The sequence below is a fragment of the Nycticebus coucang genome, chromosome 2, assembly GCF_027406575.1.
Source record: "Nycticebus coucang isolate mNycCou1 chromosome 2, mNycCou1.pri, whole genome shotgun sequence".
Taxonomy (NCBI): Eukaryota; Metazoa; Chordata; class Mammalia; order Primates; family Lorisidae; genus Nycticebus; species Nycticebus coucang.
This window is the reverse complement of record NC_069781.1, coordinates 171,463,208-171,485,139: the sequence shown is the minus strand read 5'-3', so window position 1 is coordinate 171,485,139 and position 21,932 is coordinate 171,463,208. Positions and strand designations below refer to the sequence as shown.

At 52.6% G+C, this 21,932-nt stretch overlaps 1 protein-coding gene across 2 annotated transcripts in view; it reads right to left on the bottom strand.

The window, feature by feature from the left end:
• Positions 1 to 21,932, bottom strand: part of VAC14 (VAC14 component of PIKFYVE complex) — a 98,462-nt gene that overhangs the window by 36,068 nt on the left and 40,462 nt on the right. For both annotated transcript variants that reach the window (XM_053606981.1, XM_053606992.1), the window contains exons 13-14: positions 14,165 to 14,321; positions 3,589 to 3,721 (exon numbers count right to left, since the gene is read on the bottom strand). In XM_053606981.1, coding sequence (XP_053462956.1) covers positions 3,589 to 3,721; positions 14,165 to 14,321 — 290 coding nt within the window. The remainder of the gene's footprint in view (positions 1 to 3,588; positions 3,722 to 14,164; positions 14,322 to 21,932) is intronic.

The following is a 21,932-nucleotide window of genomic DNA, read 5'->3' as shown; positions in this document are numbered from 1 at the left end:
CAACCCCCCCCCAGGGCTCTTTCCAGCAAGCCTCTGCTGCAGGGCCTTGGCCCTGTGTGACCATAGGGAGGATGGAGAAAGTGACACGTGTGCAAGGTCTCCTCCAGCCAGATACTATGCTGGATGGCTGGGACTGTGACCAGGGACTGGCCAGCAGTGGCCCAGTACACTTGGCCCTGAGGAAGCTGGGCCAGGTCGCTGTTAGCTGTAATATGTACTGACAGGCATTGGTGCCACTTCTGGGGAATGGCAGGTTGGACAAACCCGGCAAAAGACTAGGAGAGACCTGGTCCTGTGTGAGGGGCCCAACCACAGGTGCCTTCTGTCCCAGCCTACTGGTTCTTTGTACTAGTGCAAAAGGGTAAGAGATCTTCTCTGCCAGGTGGGAGTGAGGCCTGGCTCAATGTCCACGGAGAACCTAGTGTGACCCATGAGAAGTTTGGGCCCTGGGAATCCAGAGTGCTCAACTGCTAAGCTGGACATACTGAGCCCTTAGGAGGAGGAAGAAGGGCACAAATTCTGAGCCCTCCCAGGAGCTGGGGCCTGGGTGGTCCTGGATGCAGGCTGTTCAGGCCCCCTGATGGTACCAGTGGTGGCTGCTAAATTAGCAGAGTAAAAGGGTTTGCTGCTCAGCTCCAACCAAAGGCTTGCTGCGTTGGCGTATGCAAATGGGAACATGGCAGCGGCCCTGGGTGGGCAGGGGTGACACACTGCATGTAACCCTGGTTACTCACTGGCTCCCTCTCCCCAGGCCTCTAGGTGAGCATGTGAGGTGGAAACAGGATGGAAAAACCCATTATAGTCTGGCTCTTCTTACAGAAGAGAAGGAAAGGCCTCTTTTCTGCTACTGGCTCCCTGGAAGGCTTGCAGGTAAGGAGAACTCATCAAATGTGCTGATACCACTGCAATTTGGAAAACCACAGGAGGTTAGGTGCCACTCTTAAGAGAGCATTCCAGTTTCTCTGGGGACGGGGGCGGGGGGGGGCTCTCTGGCACTGCACCTAATCTCTACTTTAAGCCCTAACCTGAAAATGTCCAACTTGGTAGGAAGAAAAACCAATGAAGGTAAGAATCACTTTCTGGGCTTGGTGCCTGTAGCTCAGTGGCTAGGGCACCGGCCACAGGCCACCGGCCACCTGAGGGTGGCAGGTTTGAACCCGGCCAGGGCCTGCCAAACAACAATGATGACTACAACCAAAAAATAGCTGGGCATTGTGGTGGGCACCTATAGTCCCAGCTACTTGGGAGGCTGAGGCAAGAGAATCGCTTAAGCCCAAGAGTTTGAGGTTGCTGTGAGCTGTGATGCCATAGCACTCTGCCAGGGCGACATAGTGAGAGACTCTGTCTCAAAAAAAAAAAAAAAAAAAAAAAAATCACTTTCTGTCTCTGGAACAGTGGTTCCCAACCAGCTCCAACCAGGGGACATTTGGCAATGTTTAGAGAATTTTTTGTTCATCCCAGCTGGGTTAAGGGTGGAGGGCTGGGCTGCTGAACACTCCACACGGCACAGGCCCGCCCTGATCATGGAAGATTATCCAGCTCTAAATGCCCATAGTGCTGAGTGTGAGAAACTGCTCCAGAAGAGCCCAGAGAAGCAACAGGGTAGTGACGGTCTCTCCATCACCACGGGGGCATCCTTTTGGTAGTCTGGACCATCAGAAGTCCCTTGATTCTTCTGCAGTGATGCTATTTAACTTTCTGGTCAGGCAGGCCTGTCCCCTCCCATGACTCAATATTTTAGCCCCATCTTCAACTCCAGACTCAGCCCTGAACCAGTCAGTGGCCTCCACCCAGTGGGCAAGCTTCCTGGTCCCTTGTCTGTAGTTGCCCCGCCTCTAGGCTCACCTCCCAAACCTCTAGCTTGTCACAGCCTCTTCTTCTTTTTCCTTTTTTTTGAGACAGAGTCCCAAGCTATTGACCTGGGTAGAGTGCCGTGGCATCATAGCTCACAGCAATTTCAAACTTGGGCTCAAGTGAGCCTCTTGCCTCAGTGTTTCTATTTTTAGTAGAGATGGGGTATTGCTTTTGCTCAGGCTGGTGTTGAACTCGTGAGCTCAAGCTATCCACCCTTGACCTCCCAGAGTGCTAGGATTATAGGTGTGAGCCACCTTGCCCGGCTATAGCCTCCTTTTCAGCTTCTCCTCCTTCCCTGACCATCACAAACTGGAGCTCTCAGGGCTTAGCCTCAGACCCCTTCCCTTCTCACCCCACCCCTCCTAGTCCCCAGAATGAAAGCTCCCTATGGGCACAGCCATCTAGAACGGCACCTTGCTGAGTGGATAAATATCTGTTGAACGAACAAATGAATGTCTATAAACTTCTAGATTGGTACTTGAGCCTAGGTCCCCCCTTTGAGAGCCAGGGACAGCAAGTTACTTCTTCAACATCTTCCCTTTGATGCCTCTAAAGCAATCGATCAAAGTCAAACACGCCCTACTCCATGCCACTCTTCAAGGCTCCCCTCTCAGGGACTGGTGCCCCCCTCCACCCAGCTGCCCCAACAGAGGCCTGGCTGCTTCCCACTCCTTCTCCCCTCACTCGCTCATGCAGTTGGGCACTAGTCAGCCTTACTTCCTACTCATTCCTGAATCCACCTGCTTCCTCCCATTCCCTCACAAGCTGCCATGGTCTCATTCTGACAACAGTCTCCCAGCTAGTCTCCACTTTGGCTCCTCCAAGCCATTCTCTCAGCAATACAGTCACTTTCAAATCAGAAATCTGGTCATGTTGTTTTCCCCTCTAGCCCCTTCAGTGTCTCTCTGCAGAGCTCTGGGAAGGGTCCTGATCCTGAGCATGGCCCATGGGCTGAACCTGCTTTCTGGGTCACAGCAAAATGAGCTCCAGGCTCTTCCTTGCCTTGAGCCTTCATGCAGGCCAGGCCCTATGCAAGCCCCGGGCCCATGGACCACGTTACTTTATTGTGTTCCCAAGCACCTGGACCACTTTATAACCCTGGCACCCCAGGGGTTGATTTCATTGGTCAGAGGAGGGCCCAGGCATCCTTGGGTGCAGAGTCTGGAGAAAACTGTGCTCTGATATAGCTTTCACAAGAAGGTGATACCAGGCCACTCTTCTACTGACTACTCCTCAGAGCTAAGCTGGGGGCACTCGGCCAGTGCCAGCCATGCTGCTGGAAAGGACAGTTCTAGAGGCCTAGACCTCAGGTTCCCAGGGACTGTCTGGGGCTGGGCTCACATGATGCAGGAATCTGGCTCCACCAAGCCTGGGCAGATCCTGCACTGGAGGCTGAGCCCAGAGTGTAGCCCTTTGTCACGGGTAATGTGGCTCACCTCTTTTCTTCTCCAAAACACTGACCATGGCATTTAATGAGAGGATGTTCCAACCTCAAGGCAAAGGTATCTTCACAAAAAGTGAATTCCCCTTTTTTGAAAAATGTCAACAATGCCTTGCCTTAGGTTGGTGGTGTCAGTAACCTGGTATGAACCTTCTTCATCTCTTTTAAGAACAGACCCAAAGGTCAGGAAAAAGAGGAGATGGGAAAGAGAAGGCAGCTGTTTTGATGCCCTGTGCGGTGTGACTGTGAAAAGCTGTGGCCACGCAAGGAAGAGAAGGTGCGCGGAGGCTGACCTGATGATGAAGGGGCCTCTGACCTCCAGGAGCTTCCGTTCACTGCTGAACCTCTTGAGAAGGTTGATCATGAACTTATAGAAGTAGGAGTTCATGGTAGGAGTGGAAGGAGAACATTCTAAGCCTTTGGTTCCTGTAGAGAAAAGAGCCAGGATTAATTCTGATTATGTATGCACGGGAACGGTGAGATCCACACAGACAGTTGGAAATGCCAAAAAGGGGTGTGTAGGTCTGTGTACAATATTACCTACCCTCCACCCAAGCCCAAACCTCTCAGCGAACATTTCTTATGTGTTAGAACCTCCTAGGCACTAAGATTTTTTTTCTTTTTGTTGAGACAGTCTCACACTACTGCCCAGTGCTGTGGCGTCAGCCTAGCCCAAAGCAACCTCAGACTCTTGGCCTGAGGCGATCCTTCTGCCTCAGCTTCCTGAGTAGCTGGGACTACAGATGTGTACTATGTCACCTGGCTAATTCTTTCAATTTTCTCACTCTTGCTCAGGCTGGTCTTGAATTTCTGACTTCAAATGATCCTGGTGCCTTGGCCTCTTAAGAGTGCTAGAATTACAGGCGTGAGTCACCAAGCCTGGCCAAGGTTTTTATTCATTTTAATAGTATACTAATATTCCACTGTACGGATATACTATATATTGTTTATCCATTCATCGGCTGGTAGACATCTGGTTATTTTCATTTTTTGGCTATGGTGAATAACATTGTCATGAACATTCCTTTACAAGTATCTGTCTGAGCCCATTTCTGATTCTTTCTTTTTTGTAGAGACAGAGTCTCACTTTATCACCCTTGGTAGAGTGCTGTGGTGTCACACAGCAACCTCCAACTCCTGGGCTTAGGCAATTCTCTTGCCTCAGCCTCCCGAGTAGCTGGGACTACAGGCGCCCACCACAACGCCCAGCTATTTTTTTGTTGCAGTTTGGCTGGGGCTGGGTTTGAACCTGCCACCCTTGGTATATAGGGCCGGCACCCTACCCACTGAGTCACAGGCGCTGCCCCCGTTTCTGATTCTTTTAGGCATATATATAGAACTGCTGGGTCACACAGGAATTTTAACTTTTGATAAATTGGTAAGCTGTTTTCTACAGTGGCTGTACCATTTTACATTCCCACCAGCAATGTATGAGGGTTCCAATTCTTCCAAATCTGCACCAACACTTACTGTCTTTTTGATTATAGCCATCCTGGTGATGGAAAGTTGTATCTCATTTGGTGGGATCTCACCTAATGTGCACAAGGCAAGAGTATATTTCAAAATAACTAAGAGTAAACTATAAATGTCTTACCACAAAAAATAAGTGAGGTGATGGTTTATGTTAATCAGTTTCGTTTAAGCCTTACACGTTGTAGATCAAATCATATTATACCCCATAAATGTATAGTTATGATTTAATTAAAAAATGATATTAAAACTTAAAGGTTTTTGGTTTGTACTTCCTGAATGACACACATAACATTGGTGTGCTTATTTATGTATCTTCTCTGAAAAAACGTCTACTCAAATCCTTTACCCATTTAAAAAGTCTTTTTATTGTTGAGTTGTAAGAGCTTTTCACATATTGGATACAAGTCTGTTATCAGATACATGATTTGCAAATATTTTTACCTGTTCTGTGAGTTGTCTCTTTTTATTTTCTTTCTTTTTTTTTTTTTGTGATTTTTTGGCCGGGGCTGGGTTTGAACCTGCTACCTCCGGCATATGGGACCGGCGCCCTACTCCTTGAGCCACAGGCGCCGCCCTCTTTTTACTTTCTTGATGATGTCCTTGAAGCACAAAATCTCCAATTTTTTTTTTTTTGTAGAGACGGAGTTTTACTTTATTGTCCTCAGTAGAGTGCTGTGGCATCACACAGCTCACTGCAATCTCCAACTCCTGGGTTTAGGTGATTCTCTTGCCTCAGCCTCCCGAGTAGCTGGGACCACAGGCGTCTGCCACAATGCCTGGCTACAAATCTCTAATTTTGATTAAGCTCAGTATCTATTTTTTCTTTGGTGCTTGTGCATTTAGTGTTATAGCTTAAGAAATTATTACCTAACCCAGGGTCATAAAGATTTATATGTTTTAGGTCTCTAATCATTTTTTTTTTTTTTGTAGAGACAGAGTCTCACTGTACCGCCCCCGGGTAGAGTGCCGTGGCGTCACACAGCTCACAGTAACCTCCAACTCCTGGGCTTACGCGATTCTCCTGCCTCAGCCTCCTGAGCAGCTGGGACTACAGACGCGCCACAACGCCCAGCTATTTTTCTGTTGCAGTTTGGCCGGGGCTGGGTCCGAACCCGCCACCCTCGGCATATGGGACTGGCGCCCTACTCACTGAGCCACAGGTGCCGCCCTGATCATTTTTTTTTTTTTTTGGAGAAAGAATATCAATTTGTAGCTTGGACTAGAGTGCAGTGGTGTCACCATAGCTCACTACAATGTCACCATAACTCACTGCAATCTCAAACTCCTGGGCTCAAGTGATCCTACTGCCTAAACCTCCCAAAATGCTGGGATTATAGGCTGCATGGTCTTTGATCAATTTTGAGTTAATTTTTGTATACAATGTAAAGAAGGGGTCTAAATTCTGGAGAGATGTCCAGTTGTCTCAGTATAATATGACATCTTAACAGTCAATAGGTATCATTTATTAAGCACTCACTGTGTGTTATGCATGCTGAAACCCTTCACACATCGTACCGAATTTAATCCTCAAAGTAACCCTTGAAAAAATGCACCATGACCATCTTGTCATTTATATAGGAAAGTGGTGAATCAGTCTGGAGATGATCCCAAGTCACAGAGGTCGGGAGTGGTAGTTGCTAACCCCAGGCAGATGGACTTCAGAGCCCATGTTCTCAATCAACTCTTGGGCACTTATTTGGGGCAGGTCTGAGGCTCCCAGGTTAGGAGGGAGAGCCTTGGTAGGCAGGAGGGCAGAAGATGGCATCAACACCAATGCCACTGTCCCACCAAGTCAAGACTAAGGACACAGAAAAAGACACCACCAAGAGCTACAGAGCAAGCACCTGGCTGCAGCTCTCTGAAACCCAGGGAGGACACGGGAGTTAGCAGAGGGCAGACAGTGGGAGTTATGACTTCCTCCCCGGACGAGGAAGGTGACAGCAGGCACCAGCACAAGATAGGATAAAGATGTTTGAGAATCATCGCCTGGGGGCGGTTACACCAGCCAGCAGCATTAGCCCAAAAGTAAGAATGTGCGGAACCTTGTAGAGTATTACAAGTGAGTCTCACAGAGAAGCCTCTACGACTGACGTTAGGCCAGAAAACAGCAGTAAACCCTCTTCCCAGGGACTCGTTTTTGCTGAACTCAGACTTCCCTACATCCTCTGTGGTCCTTGTAGGGAAGTGGCTGGGCCCTAGAAAAGGTGTTTTTCCCAGCTGTGAATTATTCCAGGAGGATTCCTCACCAGGAGCCACATGTCCAGACCTTCCTGTCTCAGTCTTGAGAACCTCCTGGACGGTGCTTGTGAATGTGGGAACGGGCGCGCCTGAGTGAGAAGCCCTGAATTTGTTGTTTGGACTGTGTTGTTCTGGGTTCCTGCCCGGAACAGCCTGGCTTGGTAGGTCCTCAGTGACTCTGGGATGGCAAACAGTCTCAGCTCCGTGGCCCAGACGGGCTGTTTGCAGAATCAAGTGTCACATTCTCACAGATCAAGTTACCCAGGCCCAGCTAGGGCTGGTCTCAGAAGCGGTGGCCTTGGCCTCAGATCCAGCTGCAGAGCAAGACCTGCCTTGCAGTCCTCCCCCCCCCTCCCGCCCCATGAGGTGAATTCCTAGTTCCCCTGTGGTGGCCTGGCTGGAGGCACAGGTCCCCTGCACTGGAGGTGCCCAGTTGACTGTCCTGCTTCTCCAGGTGTACCCCCAGCCCACCCCACTTCCAGGCCTGTGGGGCCCCTTAGGCTCCCAAGTATTCTAAAGGACAAAAAAAGACCAGAAAGAAGCCCTCCCCAAGCCTAAGGTACACTGGGGAGGGGTCGGTGCCACCATTCCAGCCTTATGGGTGGAGCAGGAAGCATCAATCCCGGTGATTAAGTCTCAGTTTCCTTGTCTGTAACTCCCCTCACACCTGGGAAGGAAGATCAGCTCACCTCGCAGATGGCAGACTAGCCAAAGATGGAAGGAGAGACAGCCTGGGGTGCTCTGGACAAGTCTCTGGTCTCCTTAGCCACAGCCCCCTCTCTGGCCCCCAAATGGACTCTCAACATCTAAGCCATACAAGCTGTCCCCAGAGCTGAGGCCCTTAGTAAGGGAGGAGGGCAGAGTTACCTCCGGGAGAAGCCACGGCAGGCATTACCCTCTCTCACAGAGCTCCCACTGTCTAAAGACTAAAGCAGCAAGAAGCTGGGGCTCTCTGACAGGGGTGGGCCTGCAGCTGTCAGGGGCGGGACCCTCTGCACTCAAGGAAAAACCACCACCTCGAAAACAGCTATCTCCCTAGGTCAGGGCTGGGAGCCTTGGGAAGTGCTGAGCAGGGACTCTGGGCAGGGAGGCAGGGAGGCAGCTGTGGGCTGGATGGGGATGGGGCACTGTCTCAGCATCCACGGCAGAGACAGGGTGGGCCAACTCCATCTCTCCTGACCTGGGCCTCCCTTCTTACCCACAGCTGCTGACCTAGGCAGCCCTTCAGACCTGGTTGGCTTGAGCCAGAATCTGAGAAAAGATGTTCTCAGGCAGGGCTGAGGCTCGGGAGGAGGAGATGGATTGAAGAGAGGCCAAACTTGCCCTAGCAGTGTGACTATAGGCATGACAAGCCTCACAACGGCACTGATTTCCACTTCGCTGCTGCCTGTGCCTCCCTGTGGAGGCTCCCAGCGCCTCCAACCACCCTGCAGTTTCTGGCCGTGCCTGGGCCAGTGGCTGCTTGTGCGCTGGGAGAAAGGGGCTCTCTCTGCAGGATGAGGAGTGTGGGATTTCCATCCCTTAATCCTATGAAGTGGCCTGACCTGGGGGAGTGAGGAGCCTGCCAGCCCCAGCAGGAAGTTCACGTGACACCGCAGAGCTCTCTGAACAAACCCCAGGCCGCGCCGGGTGGCTGGGGGCCAGCCCTGCAGATATTCCTAAGTGAAGCCTGATGTGGCGACAAGAGAATCTGCAGAACTTCTCACAAACAACCTTCCCTGGGATGTTCTGGATTGAATTTTGTGGCTATGACATGAAGGAGCCTCACGTGTTAGGATAAAAATAGCTTTGGCCTCGATACACAACGCGAGTCAGTTTAGCAGAACCAGATGCGAAAACATAAGCCACCCAGCACAGGCTTGGGAAGGCCCCCTGCACGCCTGCCCCCTCCTGATGGGTCAGGGCCCGTGTACCTGGACAGCTCCCATCAAGCGGCATCAGGATCTGTTGCCCATAGAAGTGGGGGGACAGCCACAGGCTGTGCAGGGCGCCTGTGAGCCCAGGGACTCAGTGGATATAGCCCTGTTGCTGATTAGCAGGGCAGTGGAGGCAGGGATGGCTTCTCTGAGGTGGCTCCTCACGTGTGAGCCCCAGCAGGGCTGAAGAGCATCAGACCATGTCCAGCACAAGAAGTGCCCCATGGAAGGGACAGAGTGATGGGGAGGCTGGTATGGATGAACCAAGGGGGCCCGGTGCAGAAAGGCAGCTTCTGCACATAATCAAGGATCTGGGAGAAGGGGAGGCCCAGAAGAGGAGGTCTCAGGGATGCGGGATCTGTAAGATTGAAGGGGGTACAAACCCTGCGACTGCATGGACAAAAGAGGTTGCAGCACTGGTACCATCTTGGGACCTGATCCAAAAGGCGGTCACTTATCTATGGGCTGTCCCAGCTGAGGCTGGCAGGACAGAGTGTGTGGGCCAGCACCCGCAGCCAGGCTTTCTGGCTGTTCAGTTCAGAGCGAGAGATAAACTGATGGGCCACGGCAGGGCCTGGAGAGACTTCCAGCTGATGTGACAGCACAGAGACTTCCACCAGGCAAGAGCTGCTGCAGCTGCTGAGGACGACTGGGGCCAAGGGCAGCACAGAGACAGTGAGGAGGAAGGGACCACTTTCTGCCTATTGACAGGAAAGCCCTGAGAGCTGCCAGGCTGGGGCCATGGCCCGGCACCGACTGCTTCTCCTTTCCAGTGCTGAGTGAGGGTGGGCTCCCAGAATGTCAGGGTGGGGGTATAGGCTCTCAGGCTGGGCTTCTGGACACACTGAGACGGGATAACAGTGCTCACCTCTCAGAACTGCTGCAAAGAGGTCAGGGGCTCACTCACAGGAGCCAGCCTGTGTGAGTGGCCAGAACAGTGCTCAGTCCTATTGGGACTTCAACACATGCAGGCAGCCATCATTATTATTACTATTACTGTGATTATGGGGGAAAATGCCCTAAAGATGGCTTTATTGTTTGCTTCTAGAGCTTGTTTCTGTGTGGTGACACTAAGATGTTGGGTGCAGAGAGAGGGGTACATTGATGCACTGTTGGTGGGATTGCAAACTAGTATAGCCTTTTTGGAGAGAACTATGGAGAATCCTTGAAGAGCTAAAAGTAGACCCCCTATTTGATCCCACAATCCCATTACTAGGTATCTACCCAGAAGAAAAAAAATTATTTTATATAAGGTCATTTGCACTAGAATGCTTATAGCAGGTCAATTCACCATCACAAAGATGTGGAAACAACCCAAGTGCCCATCAATTTATGAATGGATTAATAACCTGTGCTATATGTATGCCATGGAATACTATTCAGCCACAAAAAGGGAGACTTTGCATCTTTGTATTTACCTTGTTGAATGTGCAGAACATTCTCCTAAGTATCTCAAGAATGGAAAAGCAAGCATCCCATGTACTCAGTACTAATCTGAAAATGATAGACCAACACAGGGTCACATGAGAGAAAAACAATTAAATTCAAGAAGGGGGGTTGGAGGCACCCGTAGCTCAGTGGGTAGGGTGCCAGCCATATACACCCAGGCTGGCGGGTTAGAACCTGGCCTGGGCCAGCTAAACAACAATGAGAACTGCAACAAAAATAGCTGGGTGTTGTGGCAGGTGCCTGTAGTCTCAGCTACTTGGGAGGCTGAGGCAAGAGAATTGCTTAAGTCCAAGAATTGGAGGTTGCTGTGAGCTGTGACGCCACGGCACTCTACCGAGGGCAACATAGTGAGACTGTCTCAAAAAAAAAAATATATATATATAAATAAATAAATTCAAGAAGGGGTAAGGGAGGCTCGATTAGTTCCCACCTATCAGGTACATTGTAAGGGTGCATGGCACACTTCCTGGGCAAATGTCTCCACTCCAACTCAGACTTTGGACTTGTCCTTAAAGATGCAATAATGTAACCTAATCATATGTACCCTCATATTAACCCATTCAAAAAAAGAAAAAAGATGCTGCTGACATGTGGCCACACTGGCCTGGAGTGTAAGGAACGAAACCGAATCAGAACATTTCATTTTTGCCTATTTTTAGAGGTAGGGGTAAAAACACTTTAGACCAGTGTGTCCTCCAGGTTTTGCTCACACAAGCAGTTTTCATCCCTCCAAAGATGGGGCCCTCGGTGGGCAGAAAAGTCAGGGGAGACTGGGCTTTAGGGGCCCACTACAGCCCTAGACTGCCACACTGCTGCTGCGTTTAGCCACGGATCCTGAAGGCTGGTTGGGTCTTGCCAGGTCTGGCTGCTCCCTCCCTGGCAGCCAGATATGCCCAGGTCCCAGCACAGGTATGTTTCTAACAAGGAAGTGATCCTAGAGGCCTCCTTGGTTCTGCTGAGCTTTCTGTGCAGGCTCAGGCCCAGGGTGGCCTGTGGGCCTGCTCATCATCCCCACTTCTCCAGAGCCCCGAGTAAAGTACAAAAGAAGCTGTGTCGCAGGAGACCAAGGGTGGGAGACAGGAAGGGGGTATCTCTCTGCCAGCTTTGTTTAGAGCCACCTGCCCAGGCAGCTCTTCCTCCTGACTGCCCCCGAGGTGACTCTCCCCACTCCTGGGGCTCTGCACCAGAGATGAGGCAGGTGGGGCAGGAAAAGTGAGACCTGGGCCTCTGCCCATGACATTTGGCACAGGAGGGAGAGATGTTTATGCTAGGCCAGGCAAGAGGAAAATCCCACGTGGACAGTTCTGCTTCCCAGGGCCCTGGGACCACTGCAGTAGGGGCATTCAGGCCAACACAGCAGCCACCTAGGCGCGTGATGGGTCTTGCGACCCCCATCGCACCCCGTGTGCGATCTGCAGCTCTTCACAGTTTACAGACATAATGCATAGGCGGGGCTCCTGGTTTTCAACAGATGCCACTGAATTCATCTTTGCTAGGCTCCCCGACTCTTTTGCTTTCCAGAAAGTCCCTTCACACCTTTGGGGTGATCTACCCTAAAGGGATACAGCACTGCAGCCTGCCAAGTTCTCAGAGCTGTGCTCCCGAGAGCCAGGGGAGAGAGCAGGCTCCAAATAGGAAGATCATCTGGCCTTGTCCATGTGCATGGCCAGATGGAAACAGACAGAATGGCTCCCGTGCATGCCTGAGCAGCAGTCTGGGGAAGCGGAGCTAGCTGCGGAATGAGCGCATGCTACCTGCATGCTTTCTGGCCTAAACACCACCTTTACACATCCTTGGCGCCTGGTGTATGCCCTCCCAGGCAGCAGAGGTAGGAGAGAGGATAAGGCACGCTCTGGCTTCCACCGATCTTCTGTTACTGGTTTGAGCTGACCTTTTAAAACTGTGGATCTGTCTGTAAATGCTGATGCCAGCTGTGCACATGCACATGTGAACACATGTGGATCTGCCTGGAGGTTCCCATGCTCCTTGAAACCCACACATGGGTTTCAGGTTAAGAGCTTAGGGCCCAGAGTTGTGGCTTCCTCTTTTTTTCTCACATGGCTCCTTGGCTATGATGTCGTAGATTCCTGAAGCAAGTTTTACTGGCTGCAGGCACTTCCTTGGTGTTCTTTCCAGGATGGAGTTTCTTCCCATCTGGCATATGCTGTTGTTTTTCTATGAATTCCAAGTCCCTGGCTGATGTGAGCCAACATGACAGCCTTGGTGAGCTGGGGCAAGAGTCTCCACAGCCTAACTTGGCAGGGCCGGGAGCTTGGATCAGAGTGCTCTGCTGTCCAGTCCCCCCCAGCCCTCGCTCCTAAGCAAGGGAAAGGGTGTGACGTCTGCAGGCCATCCAGGGACCCCTCAGGGCATACACCCCACTCTCTTCTGTCCTGGCTGCCCATAGCAGTGTCCCGGCCCATCCCTCCCACGAGTGGGAATCTATGTCACAGTCATCAACTTCTCTGTGCCCAGGAGGAAGAGAAGAAACTCCTACAGATGAAGGGCAGGTTGAGGAGAGTCTGGGAGATACAGGTGTCCTGGCCCTGCCCTGAGGTTGTGCTGTCCCAAACAGCTTTCTGAGCCACCATTCTGAGGACAAGAGAAGGTGCTGGGGTGGGGAGCTTGCTTCCTGGGGTGGGGAGCTGAGGGCAGGCACCCAAGGCTCCTCTGCCTGGCTTTCCCCCACAGAATGCCTCTCTCAGCTGCCCTTCTTCCAGTCAGTCCTCTGGGCTCCCTGAACACAGGCCCCCCCTTGCTAGGAAAAAGCCTCAGCTCTTTTCCCATCTCATCATGGCCTCCATGTGCTAAGCTGGGGATGCAGGATGGAGAAAGGATTCCTGTGCCAGGAGATAGGTGGGAGCCCGTCTCGGGTTTGGAAGTGGGAGCCGCTTCCCTGACCACAGCCATGGCTGCCTAGAACTGGGCTCATGGGCAAGGAAGCAACTGCATCCTGGCAGAACGAGAGATGAAGCTGGGCGGTGCTTCAGCAGGACATGTGCAGGGAGGTGGCCTGGGGCCTGGGTTCCCACGTGATACCCCGCTGCAGGGGCTAGGGAACCTTTGATGATCACTGCCATCGAGGAGGAGCCTTAAATACAGGAGCCTCTGTGACGTGACCTGGCATGCCCTGTGAGCAGGAGCTGGGCCTGGTCTCTGGGCCAAAGAGATGCCCAGCACTGGTTAGGTACTCTCCTGCCAACTCGCATCCCTGGGCATCTTCCAGGATTATGTCACTGGAGGGAGGTGGCATCTGCCTGGGCCCTGGTCTGCTGTCAGGAAGGAACCGAGGGCTGAGCAGTAGAACACCACAGCCACATTCACTTCCAAGGACTGCCTGGAAATTGGCTGTTTGAATTACCCCATCTTGCTTGGGCTGTCTGCTGGCTTGAGGGCTACTTTTAGCTTCTGGATGAGGAAGGAAATGGCTACCTTGTCTTCCACCTGTGAGATCTCAGACCAGGGCCCTTGATTCCTAACTGGAGAGACGCTGCCTAGGTAGAGTGGTGCCCGGCTGATGGTGTTGTGTTTACCCTATGGCTCAGAACCATCAAAGAGACGCAGAAAGATGGGGAGAAAGGGCTGGAGGGTCTTACTGGGGGCTGCTGGGGCTGCCCCACCTCTGGGGCCTCTCTAGGTGGCAGATCACTGGTAGGAAACCCACAGACCTTACACAGCCACGGGAGCTCTGGGGTTCATGGACAAAAAGTCCCAGGAATGGCCTGGCCTAGCATGAGATGCAACACGAACACGTCTATGGCTGGTGAAGCTGGGAGCCGTGGGAGATACTTACCAGGAGTTGTGGGCAGACCAGCTCTGCTGGGGGTGGGCACCTGGAGCTCTGAGTGGCTCACCCGGAGGTCAGGCCCATCCAAGGGGCCTGGGTCATCTGTCTGGCCTGCAGGGGAGGAAGCAATTTCAGCCAGCACCTCCAGATCCTTCAGGACAACCTGGGGAGACAAGCAGAGCATGAGGCTGAGCCTCTGCTTTGAGCTGCCATGACCTGGCAGGAGATGAGGTCAGGAGGTCTGCGGAGGACGACAGTGGGCTGATGAGAGTCACCTAGACCACTGCAGGTGAGTTCATAAAAGTAACAGAAGACATGGTTGAAGAGAACATAGATGACACCAGATGGGCCCCAGGAAGGAGGAAGCTTGCATGTGAGCCTCGTGAGTCAGCTTTCTCACAGCCCTCCTCTCTGGTCCCTAGGAGACACAGGGCTAGGTGAGCGTGCTCTGCAGCACGCGTCTCAGGGCCTTTGGCAGCGAGGAAATCCTGCGGTGCCCTCCAGGCCATACTCTGCTGCGTGCACAGCCACAGTCCTGCTTGCCTCTGGTCCACAGAGCAGATTCTCCTGTACAGCTGATGTCAGGCCACTGCAGACCGCAAATCACCCTTCACTTTGGGATGCAGTGATGGGCTCCAGGATCAAGAACTTCCTAAGCTCCAGACATGTCAATCAGTCCTCAGCTGCCTCCCCAGCCTGACTACCTGCTTGCTGAGATCTTCTGGGGCAGCGGCAGAGCATGGAGCCAGAGCAGAGTGTGAGCGCAGGCCAGTGCTCTGTTAAAGGGCCCCCAGGGCCGTCCCTACGAGCCTGAGAACACCCAACCCTTAGAAGCTACTGCCCTTTGTACTGCACCCATCTTTGCCTGGCACTGAAGCCCAGTGGGGTCCCAGAGTCCAGCCCACCAGCTCCAAGGCCCTGCTGGGAGGGGACTGAGTATGTGTGCATGTGCAGGTCACCTGCCCCAGGGCTCCTGAGACTTCCCAGCCACCTTCTGCTCATGGTTCTCCCCATCCCGCTCTGTTCTGAAGAGAAACTGCTCCTTTTCTATCCACAGGTATGTCCCCAGGGCTGCCCAGCAGATGCCCACCGGGTAGATGACTGTGCCTCTTCCTGGCTACTCTGGGCCCAGGCTGAGAATAACTCTAGCAAGCAGGGGCCTCAGCCTTGGACCAGTGGAGCAACGCAGAGCCTGGTGGGGGGCCTGCTGTGGGGAACATGGTGAATACAAGGTCAGGTCAAGGCTACCACAGAGTCGTGAGGGATGATGAAAATGTTCTGGAGTTAGATAGCAGTGATGATCGCAAAACCTTATAAATACACTAAAAACCAGTGAATTATGAACTTTAAAAGGGCAAATGTTATCTTGAAAGAAAAAAAAAGGGAGACAAGGCCGATCTCCTCTAAAGCTTGAAAGTGGTTCCTGTCAATGCAGAGATGTGCCAGCACCTTGTCCTACGCTGCCCTGTTGCTGCCCCCTCCTGGTACCCCCTCAGCTAGCTCTGGCCCAGCTGGCTGAGGCCCCTTTGCTCACCAGCCCATTGGCCACAGGGGTTTCTCCACAAAGCATCACAATGTGTTTGGCACGCCAATTCCTTGCCAGCTATGGCCTGGCCTCACCCAGGCCTCATGCACACAAGACACCACCTCCCATTGTCTGACCGCGTCCTTCCCTCTGTCCTTACCACTTCCAGGCACTGGGAGATTCTCCTGACACCTGAGCCCCCTCTCTGTGCCAGGGGCTGTGCTGAGCACTGGGGCTGCAGAAGTGAGTGGGAGCTACCCCTGGCCATGGCCCAGCAGGCAGCAGAGAGGTGAAGCTATCACTAGCATCCATGCAGTCCCAAGGAACTGAACCCTGGCCTGCCCTCCCCTACAACAGTGTACGTGATCCAGCAGCTCTCTGAACTTCCCTTTTATCCTTTTCTTAGAGACTGGGTCTTGCTCTGCATGCTGGCTGGAGTGCATGGTATGAGCACAGCTCGCTGCAACCTTGACTTGCTGGTCTCAAGTGATCCTCCTGCCTTGGCCTCTCAGAGCATTTTCCCTTGCTGGGCCTATGGGAAATGTACCCACAGCGGCTAAAAAAACGCAGCTGCTAAGTAGCTGGTCAGACAGGAGGAGCCAGGGCTGCTCCTGTGGCCCAGAAAAGAGCCAGATGGCCCTGGGTGGGTCTAGGCCCAGAAGCAGGGAGGGCCCAGGCCTCTGCTCCCACTGAGGGATGAGCCTCCAAAGGCTTTGTTTCAGCGATTTTTTTTTTTTTTTGGAGACAGTCTTACTCTGTTCTTGATAGAGGGCTATGGCGTCATCATAGCTCACAGCAACCTCAGTCTCTTGGGTTTAAGCAATCCTCTTGCCTCAGCCTCCTGACTAGCTGAGACTACAGGCGCCTGCCACGATGCCTGGCTAATTTTTCTATTTTTAGTAGAGACACAGTCTTGCTCTTCCTCAGGCTGGTCTCAAACTTGTGAGCTCAAGAAATCCACCTGTCTTGGCTTCCCAGAGTGCTAGGATTACAGGCGCGAACCACTTTGCCTGGCCTGCTTCAGCAATTGAAGAGACAGAGAGCAAGGAGGGTGGGCCAGGGGTGCAGAGGCCACATCCCTGGGTGTTCAAGTGTCCAAACGGGTTACTTTACAAAGGTCAAGGAGGGGAACTGAGACCAGAGAATGGGGGTAGAGGGATGACTCACCCAGCTAACAGCTCCTCACAAAATCAGACAGAGTTGCCATAGGTATACTCCCACTCCTAGGTAGTTACCAAGAGAACTGCAAACATATGCGCACATAAAAACTTACACATAAATGTCCACGAAGCATCCTTCCCAAAGCCAGAGTGGAAACAACCCAAAGGTCCGTCAACGAACAGATGGACAAACAAAACGTGGCATACCCATACTGAGGACTATCATTTGCTAATGAAAAGAAATGATGTGCTGATAACAGCTACAACATGGATGAGCCTTGGAGACATTTGCCAGGTGAAAGCCAGCTGCAAAGACCACATACTGTATGATGATTCCACCTACATGAAACGCCCAGGATAGGCATATCCACAGACACACAGAAAGTGGATTCAGGGTTTCTTTCTGGGGTAATGAAAATGTTCTAGAATTAGAAAGCAGTGATGGGCCAGGTGTGGTGGCTCCTGCCTGTAATTTTAGCATTCTGGGAGGCCACGGTGGGTGATTGCTTGAGCTTAGGAGTTTGAGATTAGCCAGAGCAAGAGTGAGATTCCCCTGGTTTCTAAAAATAGCCAGGTGTTGTGGCGGGCGTCTGTAGTCCCAGCTACTTGGGAGGGCGAAAGTGAGACTGTGGGTGGGTGAGTGGGGAGCAGTGATGGTTGTATGACCTTGTAAAAATACTAAAAACTATTGTATTGTATGCTTTAGACTTGCAGGGGTGTCTAACCTGCGGCCTGCAGGCCCATGCTGATTAGAGGACTGTTTTGCTTATCTGTAATGTCAGATTGCAAAGAGTATGCAGACACTTTATTTTTTTTGCTCGTCAGCTGTTTTTAGTGTTTGTGTATTTAATGTGTAGCCCAAGGCACCTCTTATTATTTTAATTTTTGGCACAGAAGAAAAAAGGTTGGACACCCCTGCTGGAGTTTAAAAGGATGAATTTTGTGGTATGTGAATTGCATCAATAAAAGGAAAAGCCCAAACCCCAAATCAGCCCCCTAACTCCCAGAGTCTAGGGTTCCTCACAAGTCTGTTGTTCTTGCTTTACCCACAGCCTGAGGTGGTGGGGTCTCCTGAGCCTCCAAGATCTTACACCTGACTCATACTCACGAGAGAGGTTAGGGTCTCAGAAAGGCAGCCTGTGTCCCTTTACCTGGCTTTGCACCTGCCACTCCCTCTCTCCTCTACTCAGGTCTGTCTGTGCAGGGCAGAGGCACATGCCTCTGGCAGCAAACCTTCGTGGTCACATGTGGCCAGGGAGAAAAGCGGGAGCCAGCAAGGCAAGTGGTCCCATGCCACACTCTGTCAGATCTGTGACACCAGAGTGGAAATACTGATACATTGACCTGTGCTAAGTGTCTAATGGGTACTAATTTTCCTGTTGGAAAACATGCTTGGGAAGAACGGCCAGCATCTGGGGTCATGGACTGTGCAGGACAGTCTCCACCCTCTGAGTGGCTCCAGGGCCAGACTGCAAGGAATACAGAGCCCAGATGAGCAGAAGGTCCTCACTCCTGGCCACAATTAATGCCCGCACTTGTCATCAGACCCACCTTATACACCTGATATGAGGAATCTGAGGCTTGGATGGATACCTGCTCAAGGGAGGCCGCCTCAAACCCAGCTCTGGCCTGAGCTTGTTAATAATGCTCCACAAGCTTTGAGACCAGACAGTCCTGACATCCAGCCCTGGCCCTGCCACTCAGCCGCCTGACCCTGGGTCAGTTATCTCTGTGCACGGAAGTGTCCTCTCTGGACACCTACTGAGCAGCTTGCATGGGCAAGTCCTGTGCTGGCTGCAGGAGATGCCAAGGCTGGGCAGGACAGAGTATCTCAGATGAGGTCACAGACCCCTGAAGGATGTGGGTGGTAAAGGCCAGGAGCCAGTAAACTCCCTGGCCTGAGGGGAGGCCAGAGGCTTTGGGGGGCATGTATTGGCCTGGGAAACTGAGGTGGGAGAAAAAGGCACTCGAACCTTCTCTTACCTAGCAGGAGCTGCTCCGGGAGGCAGAACCAGGACATTCCGGGAAATGAGGCTTCCCCTGGGCTGTAGCTGGGGAATGGAGCTGGGGACTGGGGTGTGGCTAGAAACTGGGCCAAAGCCATAGAACTCTGTTTCACAGGTGATGGGGGGTGGGAAGGGCTCGGTTTCCCCATACGAGCAAATGGAGATTTGACCTTGCAAAGCTGTCATGAAGATTACAGAAGACACTTTATGCGCAAAGTACAAAGAATCAAGCACGCTGAGAAAGGCTAGCTCACCACCTGGCGCAGGGACAGTGCTGCCTGTGCTTCCGACTCCGCTTTCTATCCCAAAGAGAACATGCATCGCCCACCCCGGACCACTGCCTTCCACCACGCTAGAGCACGGCCCTCAGCCAGCGAAGCAGAACATTTAACATTTTGAATTTTCTTATTTTAGAAAGTTTAACATCAAATGGCAAATAAATGCAAATTACATTTCAATTGCGCAATTAAAGCCGGAAATGTTGTCCACAGGTTCCTTTGGGTAATCCGGGCCACTCCTCTTGTGCTTACACACCACAGGATCTGTCTCTGGTCCCCAGGGACTGGCAAAAAAGCCGACAGCCCCGCCTGGGGTAACACCATGTGTACTTGTGTGTGTGGAGACAGACACAGACACACACACACACACACACACACACACACACACACGGCACTCTTTCTGTCCCTTAACTAAAGCATCACCATCTCCTCCAGCGTCTGAGAGGAGGGGAGGGGCTGTCACAATGGAGGGCATGAAATGGCTTCAAATGCTGACTGGAGTTTGTGGGAGGCCACTCTGGACCTCCAAGGTAGCTCTTGACATCCAGGCTCCTGTGCTCATCAAGCCCAGCTGCTGGGCTCTCCTGGCTGACCAGCTAACCTGACTGAGCCCAGGGCCTAACCCTGAGGCTTTGGAGCAAAACAAACAAACAAACAAACAAAAACAATGATGTTGCAGACTTAGGCCAGGGCAGCCCTGGTGAGGGGAAGGCCTTGGCGGGGGTGAGGGTGGGGGCAACCTAAACAGGAGGCCTAAGGGGGAGCAATAGGGGCTACGAACAGCCACCCTTCCCGTGGGATTGGCTTTTGAGTCTCTGTGCCAGGGCTCTGGTGCTCCACCTACCTGGAGACCAGGTAGCCCTTGGTGTGTGGGTAGGACCTTCTGGGACCAGGACAAGGTAATCTCAGTGGCCTTGCTTACTGGGCACCCTGCTCCACAGTTGCAGACCTGCTAGTTGGGCACTCCTGCCTCGGCTGCTAGAGCAGGCTGTCTGGGGCTAGGCCCATGGCCACCTGCAAGCCAGGCTCTGAGGATGGGAAATGGCTCAAAGAAAGCAGAGGGAAGCCACGCCAATTAGTATGCACTCCGCAGCTTTTTGCAAAATGAATATAAAACACTTGTGCTTTCTTTTTGTGTGAGAGAAAGAAGGGGGAAAGAGAGGGAGGGAGGTTACAAGAAAGCAATATTCTGCAGGAGCAGGGGTGCCTACTGTTACCATGGCAACAGGCTGGGGGTGGGGAAGGCCCATCAGCTGGTCGCTCATTTTTGAGGGGGTAGAGGAGTGAGCTGACCCTGATGATGTATGGCATGGCTCCTGCTGTCCTGGGGCTTGGAGTATCAGGCAGAGACCCTCAGAGGAGTGAAGGGGTCAGGGTGGGTGGTGACTGGGTCTGGAGGGCACCAGCAAAGCAACTCAAGGGAGGCCTTGGGATGAGAGGTGGGGTCTTCTTACCCTCCATGGTGTGGGTGGCAAAGACCAAAAAGCTGGGGGATTCCCAAGAAAGTCCCCCCTTCTTGGAGGTGTCTGTATGCCAGCAAAGGGCACATTTGAATGTGGGAGGGGAGTCAATGTCTGCATGGGGCTGCTGCAGGCCGTCAGCCTGTATGCCGAAGGCCAAGGACAGCCTCTCTGGGATGGTGGCTGCTTCTCCCTTTTCTGACTGGTCTGTTTGGCATTCACTGTCCCAACACCTCACCCACAGACTAGCCCTAGAAAGCCACGGGGTGCTGGAGGCTCCACTTTCTCCCCTCCCCGAGGGATTGCTGACTGCTCCTGGGGACAGCTGCAGGTTGGGCACAGCTGTGCTAGACGGGAGGCCTATCCTTGCCTTCTACCAAGGCTCCTGTACACAAGGGTCCCAGGGGGAGGGGGTCAGCAGATTTGAGTAAATACCAGCTGACTTGCTGCGAGGCGCAGAAAGGGGGAAGATGGATGGTTCTGAACAGCCTCTGCCAAGAGGTGGCTGGAGAGGCCGCCCTCGCATCCTCAAGAAACTAATGGCTGGCTGATGGGGGCCTGGGGGTCAACTGGTCCAGCCTCCATGCTCTTGAAGAGGGAACCCTTCTTATGTGGACAGGAAATGCCCAAGCTGGGCCCTCTCCAGTCCCAGCCAAGAGGAAGTTGCAACAATGTTTCCAAGGAACATGCTTGGCGCTGGGCACAGAGGTGAATCCAGGCTAAAGGTCTGGAAGCTGAGGTCTAGCTTATGTAGACCACTGCCAGGGGCTCGGCTGAGATCTGGGTTAGCTCGGGCTGTTCCTTATTCTTACAAAGTGGAGCTGATACTAAGCGTAGAGGGCACCGAGGCCAGGCATTCATGGGAAGGCTTGGGGCCTTCTGGTTCTATCCACACAGCAGCCTGGCCCCTTCCTTCACCAGGGGCATGGCCCGGTTGCCCAGGCCTTGGCAGGCCCTGATGATGTATGGCATGGCTCCTGCTGTCCTGGGGCTTGGAGTATCAGGCAGAGAACTAGGAAGCCAGGCTGCTTTCCCCAGGAAGGGTATCTTGGGGGAGGTGAGGGAAAGGGCTCTCATGGGCTGAAAGCAGTGGAAGAAGGTGGCACCAGGGCCAGAGGCCTCCGCCCTGGACACTGTAAACATGAGCCACAGAAGGTAGCAACCAGGCACTGGTCCTGGTCAGGAAAGGGATGGCATTCTGAGAAAAGCTTCAGTCTGTGGCAGGGTCACAGCAGCCCTGCCTTCTGCAGCAGGGAAGGAAAGCACTGCCTGAAAGAACATTTAGACTTGAGGGTGGACCAGGAGGATTGCCTAGGTTTGGACCTATTCTATTTCCCATTGAGAA